Source organism: Aricia agestis, chromosome 8, assembly GCF_905147365.1.
Source record: "Aricia agestis chromosome 8, ilAriAges1.1, whole genome shotgun sequence".
In the NCBI taxonomy this organism is placed as follows: domain Eukaryota; kingdom Metazoa; phylum Arthropoda; class Insecta; order Lepidoptera; family Lycaenidae; genus Aricia; species Aricia agestis.
Genome location: NC_056413.1, coordinates 14,685,856 through 14,705,347, shown reverse-complemented (window position 1 = coordinate 14,705,347; position 19,492 = coordinate 14,685,856). Strand labels below are relative to the sequence as shown.

Sequence of the window (19,492 nt, the reverse complement as noted above, 5' to 3'; positions counted from 1 at the left end):
AAATAAAAAATTTCACAGTTTTTTAATGAATTATTCCGTATTGAAAATATCGATTGATTTGCCGCGCAAGCGTCCTAAAACCTCTTAATAATGAATAAACAAAAATAAGACTTAATAGAAAAACTGTTAATTAACGTTTGGTACATCTTAACCGACTTGCTAACGAAGGGTATGTTTATTCCAGGTGGCCTGGTCTTCGATATGGACCAATTGGCAGGGGACCGCGCATGCTCAGACCCCGTCTTATTATCACACAGATTTCCTATCAGTGACGCAGAACAAACGGCTGTGGTTGCCCGGTTAAAATGTGTTTAGTAAACGTGTTTTATAAGATTAGTAATGTTAGTTATGTCAATTGTTGCTTAGTGGATATGGAATGACTTTTTAAATTTTCAAAAAGGTGAGAGAGTTCTTTTTTTAAATATTTAATAACCGTAGTCCTTGATTGCGTTGTTACCTTTGTTGTTACAGAAAAAATTAAACGCAAAGTCCTAAGGCTCGTTCCTAATTTATTATAGGAGGGTGCGAATGTGAATCATCAAATTAAAATTATGGTGGCTTTTGATGTTACTATATTTTATTTTATTTTCGTATCTAGGAAGATGACGCCCGCAGTTCCGTTGTGCCAAAACTCGTTTATCGCGCGGGAACCGTACATTTTCCGATTAAAAGTATTCTATATCCTTTCCTGAGACTCAAAGTATCTTCGTAGCAAATTTCAGCAAAATCGTTTTAGCGATTTGGGAGTTAAAATAAAACAGACAGAAAGACATAGTTCATAATAATATTATAAACCCTATTTATTTTTATTTAACGTTGAAGATTCTTAATCGCAAAATGGCCCAGCCATACTACTGATTGTTTTTAGGGTTCCGTACACAAAAAGGGTAAAAACGGGACCCTATTACTGAGACTTCGAGGTCTGTCCGTCTGTCTGTCTGTCTGTCTCCAGGCTGGAACTAAATAACCGCTATAGCTAGACTTCTGAAATTTTCACATATTATTGTGTATTTCTGTTGCCGCTATAACAACAAATACTAAAAACAAAATAAAATTAATATTTAAGGCTGGCTCCCGTATAACAAATGTAATATTTTGATATTTTTGGCTCGTAATCAATAATGGCAACAGTTATCTGTTCTCTAATAATTCATAATAAAATTAAAATAAAATTAATATATGTATTTAAGGGCTCCCATGTGGTCGCTGGCTCCCATACAAAAACACAATTATTCGTCTATTTTTCCTTTATAACGGTACGGAACTCTTCGTGCGCGAGTCCGACTCGCACTTGGCCGATTATTTACACAATAGAAATACGATGGTAATAACTAAGAACACTAATAACTAGGTGTAAAACTTTCATACCTATGTCTATTGTCCAATTTACTATTGATTGGAGCACTGAGGTCGAGAAATTTACAAACCAGCAAATAATAGTAACGTGACATTTTAGTGGTTGTTTTCCCGCAGCAGAACGTTTTGCCTATAGTTGTATTATCCACCGAGTCATGCAAGTTATTTTTTGAAAATAAAAAATATTTTGTATTATATATTTTGTTTATATATAGTTGTTTATCCTACTTCCTACTAATATCCTACTAATATTATAAAGGCGAAAGTATGTTTGGATGTATGGATGTGTGGATGTTTGTTATTCTTTCACGCAAAAACTACTGAACGGATTTTAATGAAACTTTACAATAATATAGCTTATACATCAGAATAACACATAGTGTTTAGGGTATCATTCAAATTTGGTATTATATTCACAAAAGTGGTGATCTGATGAAGGATCCATGAGCAATCGAGGGAACTCCTCAAAATTTATAGGGAAACATGTGGTGACTTCGGTTTCGTGAGAAGTATTCTAAGCATATGCTACCAGCAATTAAGATTTTGCACCGAGGTATACCTGGTATACCGTGGTGCTGAGAGCACTCCAGATTCTTTATAGATACAACTTTGGGAGTTTCGGCGTTGTTTTAAGAACGGAAAGCATATTATGCTACTATGCAAATTACATTCATCATCATAATCATCACTACCATATTATACCATGCATCGCCCCATTATTATGAGCCTATTATTTCATAGTCTATCAGATTTTTTTTTATCTATGGACGCTTCACACCACGTTTGTCAAGCGATAATTAAAAAAAATCTATACTTAATATTATAAACCTGAAGAGTACGTTAGCTTGAACGCGCTAATCTCAGGAATTACAGGTCCGATTTAAAAACTTATTTTAGTGTTAGATAGCTAATTTATCGAGTAAGGGCCTGTTTCACCACTTCCTGATAAGGTGCCAGATAGGCTTATTTGATAGATCTTCCATACTTAATATGTCAAGTTAAGTGGTGGATAGCCTTATCAGGAAGTGGTGAAACAGACCCTAAGGCTATAGGCTATAATATATTATCTCGCTAAGACTAATACGACCGAAGAAACTCAGGAAAATGTGGGAAAAACGGGGGAAATATTAGAAAGGGTTTATCTCACGAACTACTGGAGCAATTTTTATTGCAATATTTGGTACAGATATCTATAGAGTACACCACGCGAAAGGAGTATAGCTATTTTTATGGGAAAATGTACGGTTAGCGTAAAATTCCTAATTTACGCGGGCGAAGCCGCGCGGGACATCTAGTATAATATATGACGTACCTACTATGGCGACTTTATGCCGATGGGCGCGCGCGGCTATGACCCGGCCGAATTTTAATCATGATTTGATTTAAAAAAAACTTCACAAACCTATTGTACTACTAAGATCGAATCATTTTACTGCGGGAAAACAACCATTAAAAATTCACACAGTATAGCATAGTATTCATGATCAACATTCTATTTAGCAAAAGTTATTGTTCGTCAACATAAAGAATCTTCAGAATGTAGAGTCTGTAATGTTCCTTTATTAAGACTGCGCAAGCAACAGGTTTCTTCTTGTAAATACTCTACGAGAAAAAGACAATCTACTTTATGAAGCCTATTTTACCACCCCATTCCTAGGCTTTCAGTTACCTCTTTTATTTTGAAGGATAATATAAGTCTGTTTAATAAAACAAACTAAGATTTTTATCCGAAGAAAAGCAAGCCTCCGACACTGGCACTATTCAAATTCTTTATTAAGCATATAATGTTATAGAAATCTACGAATACCTCATTTTTAGGATTCCGTAGTCAACAATGATCCCTTATAGTTTCTGTCTGTCCGTCCGTCTGTCTGTCCGCGGTTTTGCTCAGAGACTATAGGACCTACAAAGCTGGAATTTGTCATGAATGCATATATTAATGATACCATCATGTGTCAACAAAATGGTACATGAAATCTTAAAAAAAATATTTTTATGGTACCTTCCCTACACATCAAGCGGGAATGAATTTTTTTTTTGCGTCCGGGACGGGGCGCGAACGGGTCACCTGATGGAAAGCAACTTCTGTCGCCCATGGACACTCGCAGCATCAGAAGAGCTGCAGGTGCGTTGCCGGCCTTTTAAGAGGGAATAGGGTAATAGGGGAGGGTAGGGATGGGAAGGGAAGGGAATAGGAGAGGATAGGGAAGGTAATTGGGCCTCCGGTAAACTCACTCACTCGGCGAAACACAGCGCAAGCGCTGTTTCACGCCGATTTTCTGTGAGAACGTGGTATTTCTCCGGTCGAGCCGGCCCATTCGTGCCGAAGCATAGCTCTCCCACGTATATTTTTGGATAGGTTTTTTAAAAATATTATGAGTATTAATAGATCATTTTTCGATTTAGGAATCCGTTTGTGAAATACGAGTATGATCCAAAAGGATAATGACTTACAAATTTTGACATTTAATATGAAGTTTTTTGACTTGCTTCGTAGTTTGGACTATAGAATGTAATGTAAAGATACTTCAGTTACTCTACAAAGATTACGTAATTATAAAAAATCAGAAACTTGGGAACCCTATTACATAATTAATAATAATATACTCTCACCTGACTCTAAAAATCAAACATCGTCCTTCTCTCTTCACACTCACGCCCGTCTTTCATATGCCAGGTGAAAAAGGACGGCGCGGAATCATCGCCGAGTTAGTTTTACTTGAATAAAAGACGAACTATAATGATTATGAAAAAAGTGTTTTGAGCAAATTTAGGTTTTATCAATACCTTTTTTGATATTAAAAATTATTAAAGAAAAGACAGCAAACTTCGAAGATCCAAGCTAAAATGTGTCTAAAACAAGGTTTTTTGTAAAAAAGAAACTATCGAGCATTTCTTGAGTAATCGTGTTTTCGTCTTGAGCATTTAATCTTTATGTACTGAAGTTACTTGTGTCAAAAAATCAGTTTTCTAGACCTTACACATTTTGAGATCTAGGTTAAAGTATGTAGTCAAGTTAGGGTCATATGGGCTCTTAACTCAACAGCGTTGTACGCATAAAATAAATTATTATGTCGAGGCTTACAATCCACGTACCACTATTTCATAGTAACTGTAGTAATCTGTTTTATTAACCGACTTCCAAAAAACGAGGTGGTTATATGTTCGGCTGTGGATATTTTTTTTTTCAAATCATTATTAAGAATCTACTGATGCACCTCATTAAAATCCGATCATTACGCGGCCAGGCGTAGAGCGACGTATTTTTATGATATTCCAATTCCATTTTCAATACGTTAACCCTTTGGCCCTGATAACTTCAAAGATGACCTGAAAAGTGCTGAATAATTTTCTATTCCTCTGAGCGTCGGGACGCGCACGCATAGAAACGGCGTATTTTCACCCAACTTCAATTACATATTATGGTTTCACTCACCCCGCTTTTGAGGTCACGTTGTACACGTGTATATCATAAATATAATAATTTACTAGCCTTTTTTTTAATGAAATAAGGGGGCGAACGAGGAAACGGGTTACCTGATGGAAAGCAACTTATGCCGCCCATGGACACTCGCAGCATCAGAAGAGCTGCAGGTGCGTTGCTATGGTAGGGGATTGGGCCTCCGGTAAACTCACTCACTTGGCGAAACACAGCGCAAGCGCTGTTTCACGCCGGTTTTATGCGAGAACGTGGTATTTCTCCGGTCAAGCCAGCCCATTCGTGCCGAAGCATGGCTCTCCCACGTCAGCCTTTTTTACTTATAAAAACATCCAGACTGTACACATATACATAACAAATGTTACTATGTCTACGGCACAAATAATCTTGACGTACAAAGACAAAACATTGTATGCCATGACTAAGTTTAGACTAGTCTAGGTATAGGTAATACATGAGTATGAACCGCGCTTTATTAGTAAGGGGTTATTGTACCTATATAATTATTATAAATTAACAAACACACAAATTAACTCTACCTGATTATAATAATATAGTAGGTACGTCTCGTCGCGTACGCTACGTACGTATCGATATAAGAAACAAACCAGAAAATAAATCGGTACCAAAATTCCTCAGAGACTATATTTTGTGAATATTTTACTAACTATGATTGAGTAGAGTTTCGGGAAACCCAGAAAAAAAATGAAGTTATTTATTACATACTCGTACAGTACTTAATCTTTACTGATTCCCGCGAGAGTTGACATATTTTCTGTACTCTCGACAGTAATGTGTTCCTTGAGGTGGCATTCCGATATAAGCTGCAAACGACCGCGACCGACTAAAATTCGCTATAAGTTTAATTTTCCATCGACATTCCAACTTTTTCCACCGAAACCATATTGCCTAGGACAAGGGTTCCTAAACTGTGCGCCGCGGCACCCTGGTGCGCCGTGGAAAGGCAAGGCCGTGAGTCGATCCTCCATCATTATCCAAAACCACAAATATTTAGAATTAAATTATAATATTAAGGGCCTATTTCACCACTTCCTGATAAGGCTATTCACCAATTAACTTGACAGATCAAGTATGGAGAATCTGCCAAAAAAGTTGTGAATAGCCGGCACTTTATCAGAAAGTGGTGAAACAGGCCCTAATTATGTAAAGCAGGTTATTACTATTTACCTATTTATATAATATTAGTTTATTAACTTATTTATATAATATTTGTTTATTAATATTTACCTGCTCTAACTATAATCATTGATGGTATTATTTATTTAAGTATGTATCTTTTTCTAATAGCTAGGTAGGGCGGCGTGACAAAATATTTTACGTGTAACTGCGCCGCAGGCTGAAAAAGATTGGGAATCCCCCTAGGACATAAAGTGGCTGCCCATTGCACCGTGTCCTAGAGAAAGCCGTGATGAGCATGGTGCTCCTGCACATCGCGGCCCCGTGTGGGTTTTTCTAGGCCACCTCGCGTGCTGGCTTTGAAAAAAAAATGCACACTGTGATGAGTCTACAAGACACGGACAAACGCCGCGCTGGTAGGGTTGCTGTGGAGTGTGGGTTGATCGGTGCCTCGGAGAGTCCCACATACCCCGATGTTCGCCGGGGATGCGCAGACCATTTCCCCATGAAAAAAAAAAATTACATGGGGAACATGGAAAAGGCTACGAGGGCCGGAAAGTAACATTTAGGTTTCCTTGCGCAATTGTTAGCTAGAATGAACTGAAACTGAAAACAAACATACGTACTTGTTAAACTGTTACGAGTACCTCCCTTTGGAGCAGGCGAGTAAAATAATCTCTTTTGGCATCAAATCTCAAATTTTATATCAAAAGTAATTTCAAGTTCGTTGCTGAATCCCGAGCGCAGAGCGCAGCGTTAAATTTCAATATTGTTTTATTCATTTTGTTGCACTGAACCACAGTATAAGTTATATACAGTAGACTATACTTTTAATAATAACTTTTTTATTATGAAGATGATCTACTACTGTGGTACTCAACCTTGGCTACAAACACGTTTTGGTCTTGGTGTCGTGGAACGCAAAAAAAATTTGAGGGGTTAAGAAAAATAGAGTTCTGAAAAATGTGCGATTTAAAAGTGGAAACATTATTATGACTTTCACGACGACTTTGCACTATTCTGCCGAGGGGCATGAATTCTGAATGGTTTAACATTACGCGGGCCACTCATAAAAGTTTCGGCGCGGCCCGCCGCGACCCGCGGGCCACAGGTTGGACATAGCTGATCTACTACAACACGTATTGATTCCCAGACCCCTGCAGTCCCTTTCGACTCGGGTTCGAAAACTTATTGCGTAGTTACTGATCAATGTTGATTTGGGACTAACCATTAAGCCAATAATCACGCAGTAACTTTGCCATTCTGGAGTTAAGTGACGAACTGCTCCAGATCTAGTGCAGGCAAGTATTATGCGGGGTTTACACAGATGACTATAGCCTCACGATTTACGCCGCACGGCGAAAATCGACTGTCTAAATGGCAATTCGACTACTCCGCATGCGGCTCAAGCCATGCCCCAAAAGTAGACTGCCGGTAGTCGGTTGACTTTTGCCGCGCGGCTATGGCCGCATTCAGCTGGTCACTAAAATCGACCGTGCAAACGCTCAGTCGCAAGCGATCGCTTGATGCGAATACATAGTTTGTCTGTTCTGTAGCCTTACCTTAGTACCTTTTTCTTCATTTTTAATTGGTCAATTATTTGTCCAATAATGGATTGTCGAACGATTTCAATGTCCCTGCGCAATACGACTATTCTACGCGACATTTACACGCATAATGAACTAGTCACAAGCGATTTTTGTAGAACTGTGTAAATGGGGTGGCGATTCGGCATGGACAGGCGATTCGACTAGTGATTTGCCGCACAGCTGAAATCGACCCGTGTAAATCCACCATTAGCGTGATTTTAGGTTACTCAAAGTATCAAAAAATGTTATAGGACGTTTGGCACGTAAAACTAGTCTCTATGTTGAACGAGTTTGATTTTCAACACGTGACTAAGCTGTTTTACTGTATAATTTTTATACTGTTACCGAACCAAATCTCTATGTGATTTACATAAAGCTGAACAGTAAACGTGATTCAAGACACACAACTCTGTAGCAATCCATTATTCAACGATGATTTCGCAACGGGATTCAATTTTTAGGGTCCGTACCCAAAGGGTAAAAACGGGACCCTATTACTATGACTTCGTTGTCTGTCCGTCTGTCTGTCTGTCTGTCCCAGGCTGTAACTCAAGAATGGTCCTAGCTAGAGAGTTGAAATTTTCACAGATTATGTCTGTTATATCTGTTGCCGCTATAACAACAAATACTAAAATCAAAATAAAATTAAGCGCCTATACAACAAACGTGATTTTTTAGCCTTTTTTGCTCTATATCAATAATGACAACAGGTAGGCACTTGAATTTTTCTCAAAGTCCTTAATTATATGTGTACTTTAATATTTAATAATAATTTAAAATAAAATAAAAAATTAAGGGGCTCCCATACAAAAGATACAAATTTTGGCCTAATTTTGATCTACAATGGTACGGAACCCTTCGCGAGTCCGACTCGCACTTGGTCGATTTTTATTACTTATTCTCTGAAACAATAACATTTTAATACGGTTGTAACAGGACTGGTAGAGTTGCGAAAGGTTCTATAGTATACCCAACTCTGTCTTAAGCGGGGAGTGGAGCACCATGAGGTTATGGTGTGTAGACAGCAGAAGAATCCCACATCCCACCGATATCCCCAATCCGCCGGGGATGCGTAAAGCATTTCTTCATGTGAAAACGATGTAGCAGAATTTTTTATGTCTGTAAGCCGAGCTATAAGTACAAATATTGTGTTTCTGTTGCTTTTCGCGGATTACAGATACGTTTCACAGTATTGTCGATCCTGGCTTACTTTACAGTTGTGGAAAATGGTGGACTGCGTCTTTAAAATAAAAATCGGCCAAGTGCGAGTTGAACACGCGCACGAAGGGTTCCGTACCACAATAGAGCAAAAATAGGCTGAAAATTGTCCCCCTTATATTTCATTCATTTAAATTTTATTACAAATTATCAAAGTACAAATAAAACTGAGTATTTCGTGACTATTTCAAGTGCCTGTTTATTGCCGTCTTTGATATCTAGCAAAAAATAGGCAAAAAAAAATCATGTTTGTCGTATCATAATAATAATAATTATTTTGTTGTATCATAATGGGAGCCTCCCTTAAATATTTAATTTATTTTGTTATTAGTATTTGTTGTTATAGCGGCAACAGATAGTAATACAGGGTGCAATTAAACCTTCCTGCCAAATTTTTTCCAGGGCTTAGGTATCATTAGGAGAGTCCATTTAACCAACAAAAATTGGGTGTTATTTTTTTTATGAAATAATATTTTATCCCATTTATAATCGTTGCAGAACGGTCACTAGCGGCGCGGGGGAATGAGTGGGGGTGACGCGGGTGAACTCGTGCGCGCGGGGGTACGTCACGCGCGGGCGACGCGTAGTGTCTATTAATTGTAGTGTTTTTTAGGATAACTTTCGGAAGCTTTTTCGCAACATTTTAGTACTGAGTGATTATAAAAGAAAAAATACGTATATTTTTATTTTTTACAAGGATCAATATACCAAAATTTGGCAGGAAGGTTTAATTGCACCCTGTATACACAATCTGTGAAAATTTCAGAAGTCTAGCTATAGCGGTTCTTGAGTTACAGCCTGGAGACATACAGACAGACGGACAGACGGATAGAAGGACAGACATCGAAGTCTCAGTAATAGGGTCCCGTTTTTCCCTTTGAGTACGGAACGCTAAAAATCACTTGTGTTTCCCGTATATTTATTAAAGAGCAAATTGTTTGTGATTTGTATAGGCAAGCACATGAGAGTCATGAATTTTTCCATACAAAAATGAAAGTTACTATTTCCGCGCTGCTACTTTCACAGCAAACTATGTGTAGGGAACCCATTCACACCCAGAAGTTTTGTAACACCTTGTATAAACGTTGCATAACGTCTTCAACATCAAGATGGTTAACCCACCTTTATTTTCAGCTAGACAATGCCGGAGTGGGCGTGGTTGGTGGGGGCAGCGCTGTTCGGCGCGGCGTCCGCGCTCGCCGTGCCGCTGCTGCTGCTGCTGTACTACATCAGACCCTTCGAGAAAAGCCCGCCAGTACACGATGACTTCAGCATGCCCATTACGCTGCCCCCAGTAAGTGTCTACCAGCTGACAGTGGCATTAAGTGGGCGGATCCCTTCGAGAAGCACCCGCCAGTATTCGACGACTTCAGCATGCCCATCACGCTGCCCCCAGTAAGTGTCTACCAGCTGACAGTGGCATACAGTGGGCGGATCCCTTCGAGAAGCACCCGCCAGTACACGACTTCAGCACACCCATCACGCTGCCCCCAGTAAGTGTCTCAACGATCCCACTACCATCAGCTGACAGCTGCCAGTGGCTTACAGTGGGGGGATCCCTTCGAGAAGCGGCTGCCTGTACACGGCGACTTCAGCATATACCTATCACGCTGACAAATAGGTGAATGTCATTAATATAGGTCCTTTTTGTGCTAAATTTATACTTTCCTCATTAAATTATTGTGCCTTTTATTACGCAAAACAATTTTATGCCTGTCGTCTTTAATATGCCATGAAAGAATAAAACGATCATAAAATACATTTTACGGGCATAGCTATAAACTTTGGGAATAAAAATGATTCGTAAAAGTGTCTTGGCAGATGGTAATTGATAGCCTTTACTTTTACCTGAAAATTTTGTGGTAATTGACGCTATAAAATTTTGATTTTCCAATCAAAGACTACCAGCTATTACAGACCTATATGCGACTACCAGAGTGTACCTGACTAGGTATCTACTTAAAACTAAGTGATAATATCTTGGGAGAATTCATGACACGCGCCGGGGCGCTTGGATACAAATCACAAAAAGAATTTGCTCTTTCATTCCGCTACTTTCACAGTCAAGGGACACGTACACACCCTAAAGTTTAATCACTCTGTATATTTTAAAGGTTATCATGCCAAAATCCATTACAGCAGTAAATGCAATTTCAGGCATGAATTTGAAATTAACATTCGTAGCAAATCCGTAGACCCGATACGCTGGCGTAGGCGATCCGCGAATTCGTCCTTGTTTAGTGGTTAGCTGGTTTATTCAGAAAAAATTATCTTTTATTAAGAACATGTAGGTAATTTATATTCCAAATGTTATAAATTATAATTATTTATACTTTCATAGGTAAAACGATACTTTATCACAGGGGTCACCAATTAGTTTCGCTCGGGGTCCGTTTTAAGACATGAAATGACCTTCGCGGTCCACACATTTAATATAAAAAAATATATATAACAAAGGTAACATTTAAACGGAAATAAATTACATGGGTATTTTTCAAATATAAATGAGAAAAACAATTTTTTAAAGCTAATTATCTCTCTGAAGTTTGGAGTGAAATATTGGTGCAAGCTATAGATATTGACATTAAATCCTGGAGATGTAGAAGTCCTAAGATGAACGAAGGTCATCTTCAAACATGCTTGGTCCACACACAACAGGTTGGCGGTCCGGATGCGGACCGCGGTCCGCCATTTGGTGACCCCTGCTTTATCATAATACTCTGCTAGATGACGCCCGCAACTCCGTTGCGCCAAAATTCGTTTATCGCGTGGGAATTGTATATTTTTTTTATAAAATAAGGGGGCAAACGTGAAACGAGCAAACGGGTCACCTGATGGAAAGCAACTACCGCCGCCCATGGACACTCACAAAATCAGAAGAGCTGCAGGTGCGTTGCCAGCCTATTAAGAGGGAATACGCTCTCTTCTAGAAGGTTTGCAAGTCGTATAGGTCCGTAAATGCTGTTGGTGCCAGGTCGTTCCAGAGTTTTACAGTGCGTGGCAGAAAGTTACGCGAAAAACGCACTGTGGAAGACTGCCACTCATCAAGGTGATGATAATATCAGTTCTAGAAAGAACTCAAATGTATTTTATAATATCAGTTCTAGAAAGAACTCAAATGTATTTTATTATAAAAGTTCATTATCTGTTGAATAGAAAAACACAGCCGCTGAACCGTTTAAGCGATGCAGAATATAAAATAAATAAAAACAAACTAAAATAAAAAGCTCAGCGTATTTTAATTAAAAGTTGTTTGGTTTTAATCTGAGATTCAACAGCGGCTATCGCTTGCCACTTGTCACAAAATGCTGCGCTTGAAAGCGCTTTAAGCTCTATAGTAAAAAGCTTTGTTAAGCTTAAACACAAATATGTCATTTTAAAAGCTTTGACGAAAGTTTGCACAAGATTTGTTGTAGCGAAGCATAATAAAAGTTTCTTGTTACTTGAATCTTGATAGAATGCAACTTTGCTTCGCAGACATTCGAAAACTATAGTACCTGGGTTTCTTAAACCTTTTTGTTAGTTTATCTAATTACTAGCGCTTTATCCCCAATTTGACCAACGTCTGTTAGTGTTAACAGCTTGTTAAAATATCATGGTAGATAACGTGGTAACGTGATATTAATTCGTGCATTAACTTTAACAGTCGTTGGTGAAATTGGGTCTTAGGCTAGCATTAAAATATTAACCAATCAACAACACTGTTGAGTAAATAAACTGCTGTCAAAAAAATCTCAGAAATCGACAGAAACTTGTTTTAAAAATTCGCCATGGAATATTTGTTCCAATTTGTATCAGAATGTAAACTAATGAATAGTTTTAGTTAATAAAATTTATATCTCGATATAAATGAATACACTTTTTATAATGGCATTAGATAGGACGCAGATTAGAATTAAGAGTTAAACGAAGAATATTATACGCTAATTCCAATTTCCATAACAACGGTGACAAACCAATAGCCATGAAAACAACTGGTGATAAACCGTCTTATAGCTTCGGTCCGTTGTGTTAACATAGTATCGACCTTTATCTATGTCCCTCAAATAAAATAAAAATGTAATAGCCCTAAGCTGTCATTAAATGGACTATTTATTGGTTCCACGTATTAAGGTATCAAACGATAAACGTTATGTACGGTTGCCAAATAAAAGGGTGTAATTTTGAACTTTACTACCAAGTAATAAGGTCAAATAGTGATCAACTGGAGCTGGCGATAGTACGTTGTATTAGTTGATATTTAACACGCAATGTAAAACATATTTAATACACTGAGGTATTCGTAATTTACTGATATTTTGGGAGCCTTCATTAAGTTAAAATATTTTCAGGCTATTGGAAAAGGTGAAAGTAGAAAGCTAGTAGCTTAAATATTAATAGTTTATGAAATATTGTCAAAAAACGGAATTCCTTTTTATAATTAATTGTTTATAACTTTTGCAATTTTTTATGTGGTAATACCAAGCTAATACACGCTTTTGGCATACTTTTCTAGGCGTCATTCCAATGAGCTTTCGCACATAATCTTAATCCTTCGATCGCGGATTCCTGGAAATTCTATTGTATTCTATTGTTATCGCGGTCGAATCCGACCGCTTGGGTTTCAACTTGTCAAGTAGACTATAGGCTAATGACAAAATATGAAGATTGAAGATAGTTACTCAATCACATTACGCTTACAAAGCAATAAATCTTTATCCAAATATTTTTTTTTTATAAAATAAGGAGGGAAACGAGCAAACGGAACATCAGAAGAGCTGCAGGTGCGTTGCCGGCCTTTTAAGAGGGAATAGGGTAATAGGGTAGGGGAGGGTAGGGAAGGGAATAGGGTAGGGGAGTCAAACCACAGACTCAAACCCATCCGAGTTCCGCCCGATCGCAGCTAACATTGAATTGACATAAACCGACCACATGACGCATAGGAATCAATTTCCTCGATGGTACTTTCCTCTGGCGCCAGTCTGAGACTGATGCCAGACCATAGTTTTATTTATATACTGTCGTATGCCAGACTGACCGTGTAACCCTAGTCTATAACACTAGCGGCGTATAATAGTGATACTATTGAACGAAACAGAAACACGTGTAAGCTCGAACTAAAACTTTAATGCTGTAATCATGTTCAGAAATTTACGAAACTATTTTGTACCCTCGACGAGAACAGAGATTTCTCAATTATAATCATCGTCAGCTCGTAATATCTGTTTTACAATCTTTTGAAATTCAAAAGGTACTGAATTATATGTATACTAGATGTACCTATACTAGATGACGCCCGCAACTCCGTTGCGCCAAAACTCGATTATCACGCAGGAACCGTACATTTTTCGGATCTAGGATTAAAAGTAGCCTATGTCCTTTCCCGGGACTCAAAGTATCCCCATACCAAGTTTCAGCAAAATCGGTTCAGCGGTTTGGGCGTGAAGAGGTAACAGACAGACAGACATCTTTGCATTTATAATATTAATAAAAAGGGCCTGTTTCTCCACTTTCTGATAAAGTGCCTAATAGGCTATTCACAACTTTTTTGACTAATTCTCCATACTTGATCTGTCAAGTTAATTGGTGGATAGCCTTATCAGGAAGTGGTGAAACAGGCCCTCAGTATAGTATAGATGGTAAATAAAAAATGTAAATAATGTTGAAACTGTTGTTATCTGTTAAATTCAGGACAATTTATAGTACATACAAAATATTACAACTGCAACAACCTAGTTTTAACGGCGCATTCAGCAGCACTTCTGAACGTAGTCGGCTACTGGGTAGAAACTTTGTTGACTACTTCTTGTTGTATTTAAGAGCCCCTGCCATTAGAACGTTCGCCATTCTTTCACTAGTTTCTTCAGCCGAAACATCTATACTACTCATAAATATTTATAAAAAGGCCGCGGCCTAGGGGCGGCAGAATCCTAGAGGGCCGATAGATTTCGTACATGGGGCGGCAGAAATAAAGTGACTTACACGCATCCTCTTCCTCTAGTCGTGTTCCTCATGTCTGAGGATCGTGACCTCCTTCTTAATATGATGTTACGCCAGCTCTTCCTATCTTCGGCCATTCGAAGAGCGTCGGAACCGGCCTACACTTATAAAAAATATAAATTCGGCATGATACTACCAGTAGTGCTAGCAAGGCGACCAGCGGAAATGCGAAAGTATGGACAAACTGTGGAAATAAACCTAAGGTGCCGTTCCGATCTTTTTTAGTTCCGAATAATTCAATTAAAAAGCCACTTTATGACAGACTATAGTTCTAAAAATTCAAATAATATCCTACATTATGACGTATACTATAGTGTGTCATAAAGTGGCATTTTAATTGAATGTTTCGGAACGAAAAAAGATCGGAACGGCACCTTAAGTTTATTTCCACAGTTTGTCCATACTTTCGCATTGCCGCTGGTCGCCGTGCTAGCACTACAGGAGCATATAAACAGCTACAACTCTTTCAGGAGATCCTGAACGAACTGACCCTGCTAGTACTTTTACCTCTGTATCTACTAAGATCACATAAGCAATAATAACTCTTTCAGGAGGTCCTGCACGAACTGACCGTACAAGTAATTTCACCTCTTTGTAGAACTAGGATCACATAAGCAATAACAACTCTTTCAGGAGATCCTGAATGAACTGACCCGGGGGGCGGGCAGCACACCCGAGGGTGCTCTCAACGCGATGCTGCAGTTCATCTTCCAGCAGAGTACAGCAGATACTCGCTGGCTGAGAAGACGGATGGCTTCGGAGCTGGCAGAGCTACTGGCTAAGACCTCCTCGGGGAAGATTTTTGAGTCTTTGACGGTAGGATGATCAATGATATTCAGCCCCAATTTCACCAACGACTGTTAAAGTTAACGCTCGAATTAGTATCACGTTACCTCTTTCGTTTTTCTTATGAATGAAAGAGAAGACATGACATTTTAACAAGCTGTTAACACTAACGGACGTTGGTGAAATTGGGGCTAAGCGTTTACTCTCTCGGATATTTCTATCTGTCGGATAAGTTGTGTATAGCCTATCCGGTACTTATCGAGAAGTGGTGAAACAGCTCCTTAGACACAAAATACAGGGTGTAAGAAAGCAAAGCAAAAATGAATGAATGAAAACATTTATTTCAGACAAAACAATATGCCCATAGTAGTGTAAGGCTGGCCTCACACAGCCGGAATTTATTAATCGGAAATTCATATTCTTACAGATCGATTTATGAAATTAATAATCTGAAAAAATCAGAATGTGTGTGGAGCTTACTGATATTGTATGGTCGGGTATAATGGTATTCCGGTCTTTCTGAATTAATAATATGAATTTCGGATTATGAAATTCCGGCTGTGTGAGGCCAGCCTTACACTACTATGTGCATATTGTTTTGTCTGAAATAAATGTTTTCATTCATTCATTCATTCAAATATCAAATCTATACAGTTCCTTTTTATTCTTTCATGTTACTTTCTTACGCAATTCGCATTATCATCTGTACAGTTACGTTCCCTGGAGGTGGGCACGGAGTTCCCCAGCATCACGAACCTGCGTCTGGTGAACGGCGAGCTGGAGGACGACGGGGCCAGGCTCCGCTCGCTGGACCTCAAGCTGGACCTGGCCTACGACGGCAGCTTCCGGATAGAGGTGGACGCCGTCATGCTGTTGGGGAAGATAGCTAATATTTCTATTACAGGTAAATTTGAATTTTGAGGATCACATTCTTCTAACTCAAATTGTGTCTTCTGGTGCAATTTATGTTCCTCAAATCTCGACTCTGTGGCATGGGTTAGGTTCCGGTTAGGTTGTGGGCTGTAGCATCAGATCGTACGTGAAAGCGAAAGAGACTGACAACCAAAAGTTAGAAGTTATCAGACTTGGGTTTGAGTTGGATTTGAAAGTTGACATTATCGAGCGTGTTCTTTAATAGTGCATCAGCGTCAGATCCGCGCTTAGTGCTTAAAAAAGTTTTTGAAGTGAAAACTTCTTTAGCGGCGTTGAGCACTTTTGTGGGATGGGTAAAAGCTGTGAAACTCGCGTCAGATTCTCGTGCTGATCGAAAAACCGTAAGACGGTTGGAGAGTTGTGTTGTAACATCGAAATCGATTAATCGAACAATTGATTGTTTTTTTTCGATTGTCGATATTTTTTAATCGATTGTAAGGGTTTCGATTAAATTAAAAAAAACACGATTTTTTAAAAATCGATTTTCATAAAAAATGAGTAAAAAAATTTGTAAGGGTTTCGATTAATAAAAAAATCGATTTTTTAAAATCGATTTTCATAAAAAATGGGTTAAAAATTTAATCGATTGTAAGGGTTTCACTTTTGCCGGCACTCCCGGAGTGCAACCCGTCTTTTTTTCAATCGGGGGTTGTTTTAATTTTTTTAATTAAATGTTGTTATGTTTCAAACTTTTAATCCTCTCTACCACCTAGATCTAAGTTTATTAATTTTTCCTCCAGTCGAACATATCAGCGGCAACGTGCGCGTGATGTTCCGCCGCACGCCGTACACGCACTGGGCTCTGGCCTTCGAGGCACCACCGAAGCTTGAGCTCCGAGTGCGAGGCCGCTTCCAGGGGAGGCAGCTCAAGCCGAGACTGGCCGCCCTCGTCGCCGCGCACATACGGCGAGCGGTCGCACAAAGACACACGCTTCCTAATTATAAGATAAGGTGAGACGTTTGTGACAATTTAAACCATTCGATTTAGGGCCTGTTTCACCACTTCCTGATAAGTGCCTGATAGGCTATCCACTACTTAACTTGACAGATAGAGCATGGAGACTCTGTTAAATAAGTTGTGGATAGCCTATACCGTATCAAGAAGTGGTGAAACTTCTTAGACTATAAAGGGTAAATTATGAAATATTTCTATTTTTTTTTTAAAATACAGATTGCAAATTGTACATGAGCTCTACAAGTCCCTTGACCCGTTTTTAGTAGTAAAATAAAGACTATAATCTGGATTTAGGTTAGATTTCTGTAAAGATCAATTATAGTGGAGTTTTCGTTATTTTATATAGATTTTAACATTAACAAAAGAGCAGTTTTAACGTGATAGTAAAATGTCAGAAAAAACATACATAATATTTTACTGATAGAAACCTTTTCAAGGCAATGTCCATAAATCATAGAATTGCAGGTTACCATAAAAGGAGTTAGGATAGTATTTTATATTATAGAGCTAATATTATGAAGAATTATAAAGATATAGGTAAAAAGTAAAAACCTAACCTTAGATTCCTAGGAAGAATACTCTATACAGTGTGTAACAAAAATAAGTGATAATACTTTAGGGTGTGTACGTGTTCCTCGTAGAGAGTTTACTGTGAAAATAGCAGCGCTGAAAGACCAATTTTTTTTTTCACTTTTGTATGGGCAAGGGCCCGAGCGTCACGAGTTTCTCCATACAAAAGTGAAAAAAAAAATTGGTATTTCAGCGCTGCTACTTTCACAGTGAACTCTCTACAAGGAACATGTACACACCCTAAAGTATTATCACTTATTTTTGTTACACCCTGTATATACTTACTCTGATAAAAGAAAATACAGTCGTATTTAGGAAATATTATATTATATATTATCATTAGGTTTTTTTTTTATGAAATAAAGGGGGCAAACGAGCAAACGGGTCATGTGATGGAAAGCAACTTCCGTCGCCCATGGACACTCGCAGCATCAGAAGAGCTGCAGGTGCGTTGCCGGCCTTATATGAGGGAATAGGGTAATAGGGGAGGGTAGGGATGGGAAGGGAATAGGGGAGGGTAGGGAAGGGAATAGGGTAGGGGATTGGGTCTTACATAAACTCCATAAATTGTAAGTTGTAACTCGAAATATCTGTTAAAATATTTACTAATAAAAAAAAAGATAGACTTTAGTTAAAAACGAACATCAGACAAATTAAGACATTAAGAGGAGTCCACACCGCTCTTTTTTCCATACAATCGTTGTCCCCTGTTTCCTCCCTGGATAATGCTAGTAGAGTTTTAATTTTTTTCCTGAATATCTACGGCTACTAATACAATGTCCCTATGTTTTCTTTTTTTTTCATAATTTAATTATTAAATAAGATATGAACGTTCGAAAACCCAAAAAGATGGTCAGATTTTCCGCTGTGTTCAAACGTCCAGAAAACAGATTTGGCTAGATTATACAAAAAAAAAAAGCAAAACATAGGAACACAGCTCAAGCCTTTTCATAATCTTTAATGAAAAAAAGTACTTAAATCGGTTAAGTTTTGGAGAAGGAATCAGGGGACAACGAATCGTTGATTTTCTGGATTTTCTGCAGTTGTCTCTATCGCGTTCTGCGGTATAGGCTTGAGGTAAGGGAGACAGCTATAGATATTACACGTACTTTTTTTTCATTTCTCTAGCCCCTGGTATATCCCCTTAACTGCCGCACTCAGAGACGATTATTAATTACTTAAATTACTCAAACTCTTCATTAAATTGAAGTGTAATCATCATTAAGAAAGCATCTGACCCTAACTTGACAACATACTTAAACCTAGATCTCAAAATCTGTAAGGTCTAGAAACCTGATTTTTCTAGACCTTATTATTTTGCGTCGTCCAGGTAAACCTAGCCCAAACAAGACGGGCGTGAGTGTGATGAGAGAAGTACGATGTTTGTTTTTTTTTAGTAGCCATCTTTAAATATCACTGAGTGCAGCTGTAAGTGCCTATAAGGGTGTAAGAGTCCGCCTTTCAATGTTAACTAACCTACTCGTATATCCCAGGGGCTCCCAAACTTATTTTGTCTACTATTTCTTTGAG

At 38.4% G+C, this 19,492-nt stretch overlaps 1 protein-coding gene across 6 annotated transcripts in view; it reads left to right on the top strand.

Annotated features, from left to right (window-relative positions):
* The first annotated feature begins 285 nt into the window (after positions 1–285).
* The window catches only part of LOC121729457 (PDZ domain-containing protein 8), a 42,593-nt gene continuing 23,386 nt past the window's right edge, over positions 286–19,492 (top strand). For 5 of the 6 annotated variants that reach the window (XR_006035973.1, XM_042117976.1, XM_042117974.1 and 2 more), the window contains exons 1-5: positions 286–400; positions 9,874–10,033; positions 15,352–15,534; positions 16,216–16,408; positions 17,178–17,388. Coding sequence is in view for 5 of the 6 variants with exons in the window: in XM_042117976.1 (XP_041973910.1) it covers positions 9,881–10,033; positions 15,352–15,534; positions 16,216–16,408; positions 17,178–17,388 (740 nt within the window). In the remaining variant the exon portion in view is untranslated. Of the gene's footprint in view, positions 401–9,873; positions 10,034–10,095; positions 10,135–15,351; positions 15,535–16,215; positions 16,409–17,177; positions 17,389–19,492 lie in introns of those variants that run through there. The other variant, XM_042117975.1, reaches the window with a different exon arrangement.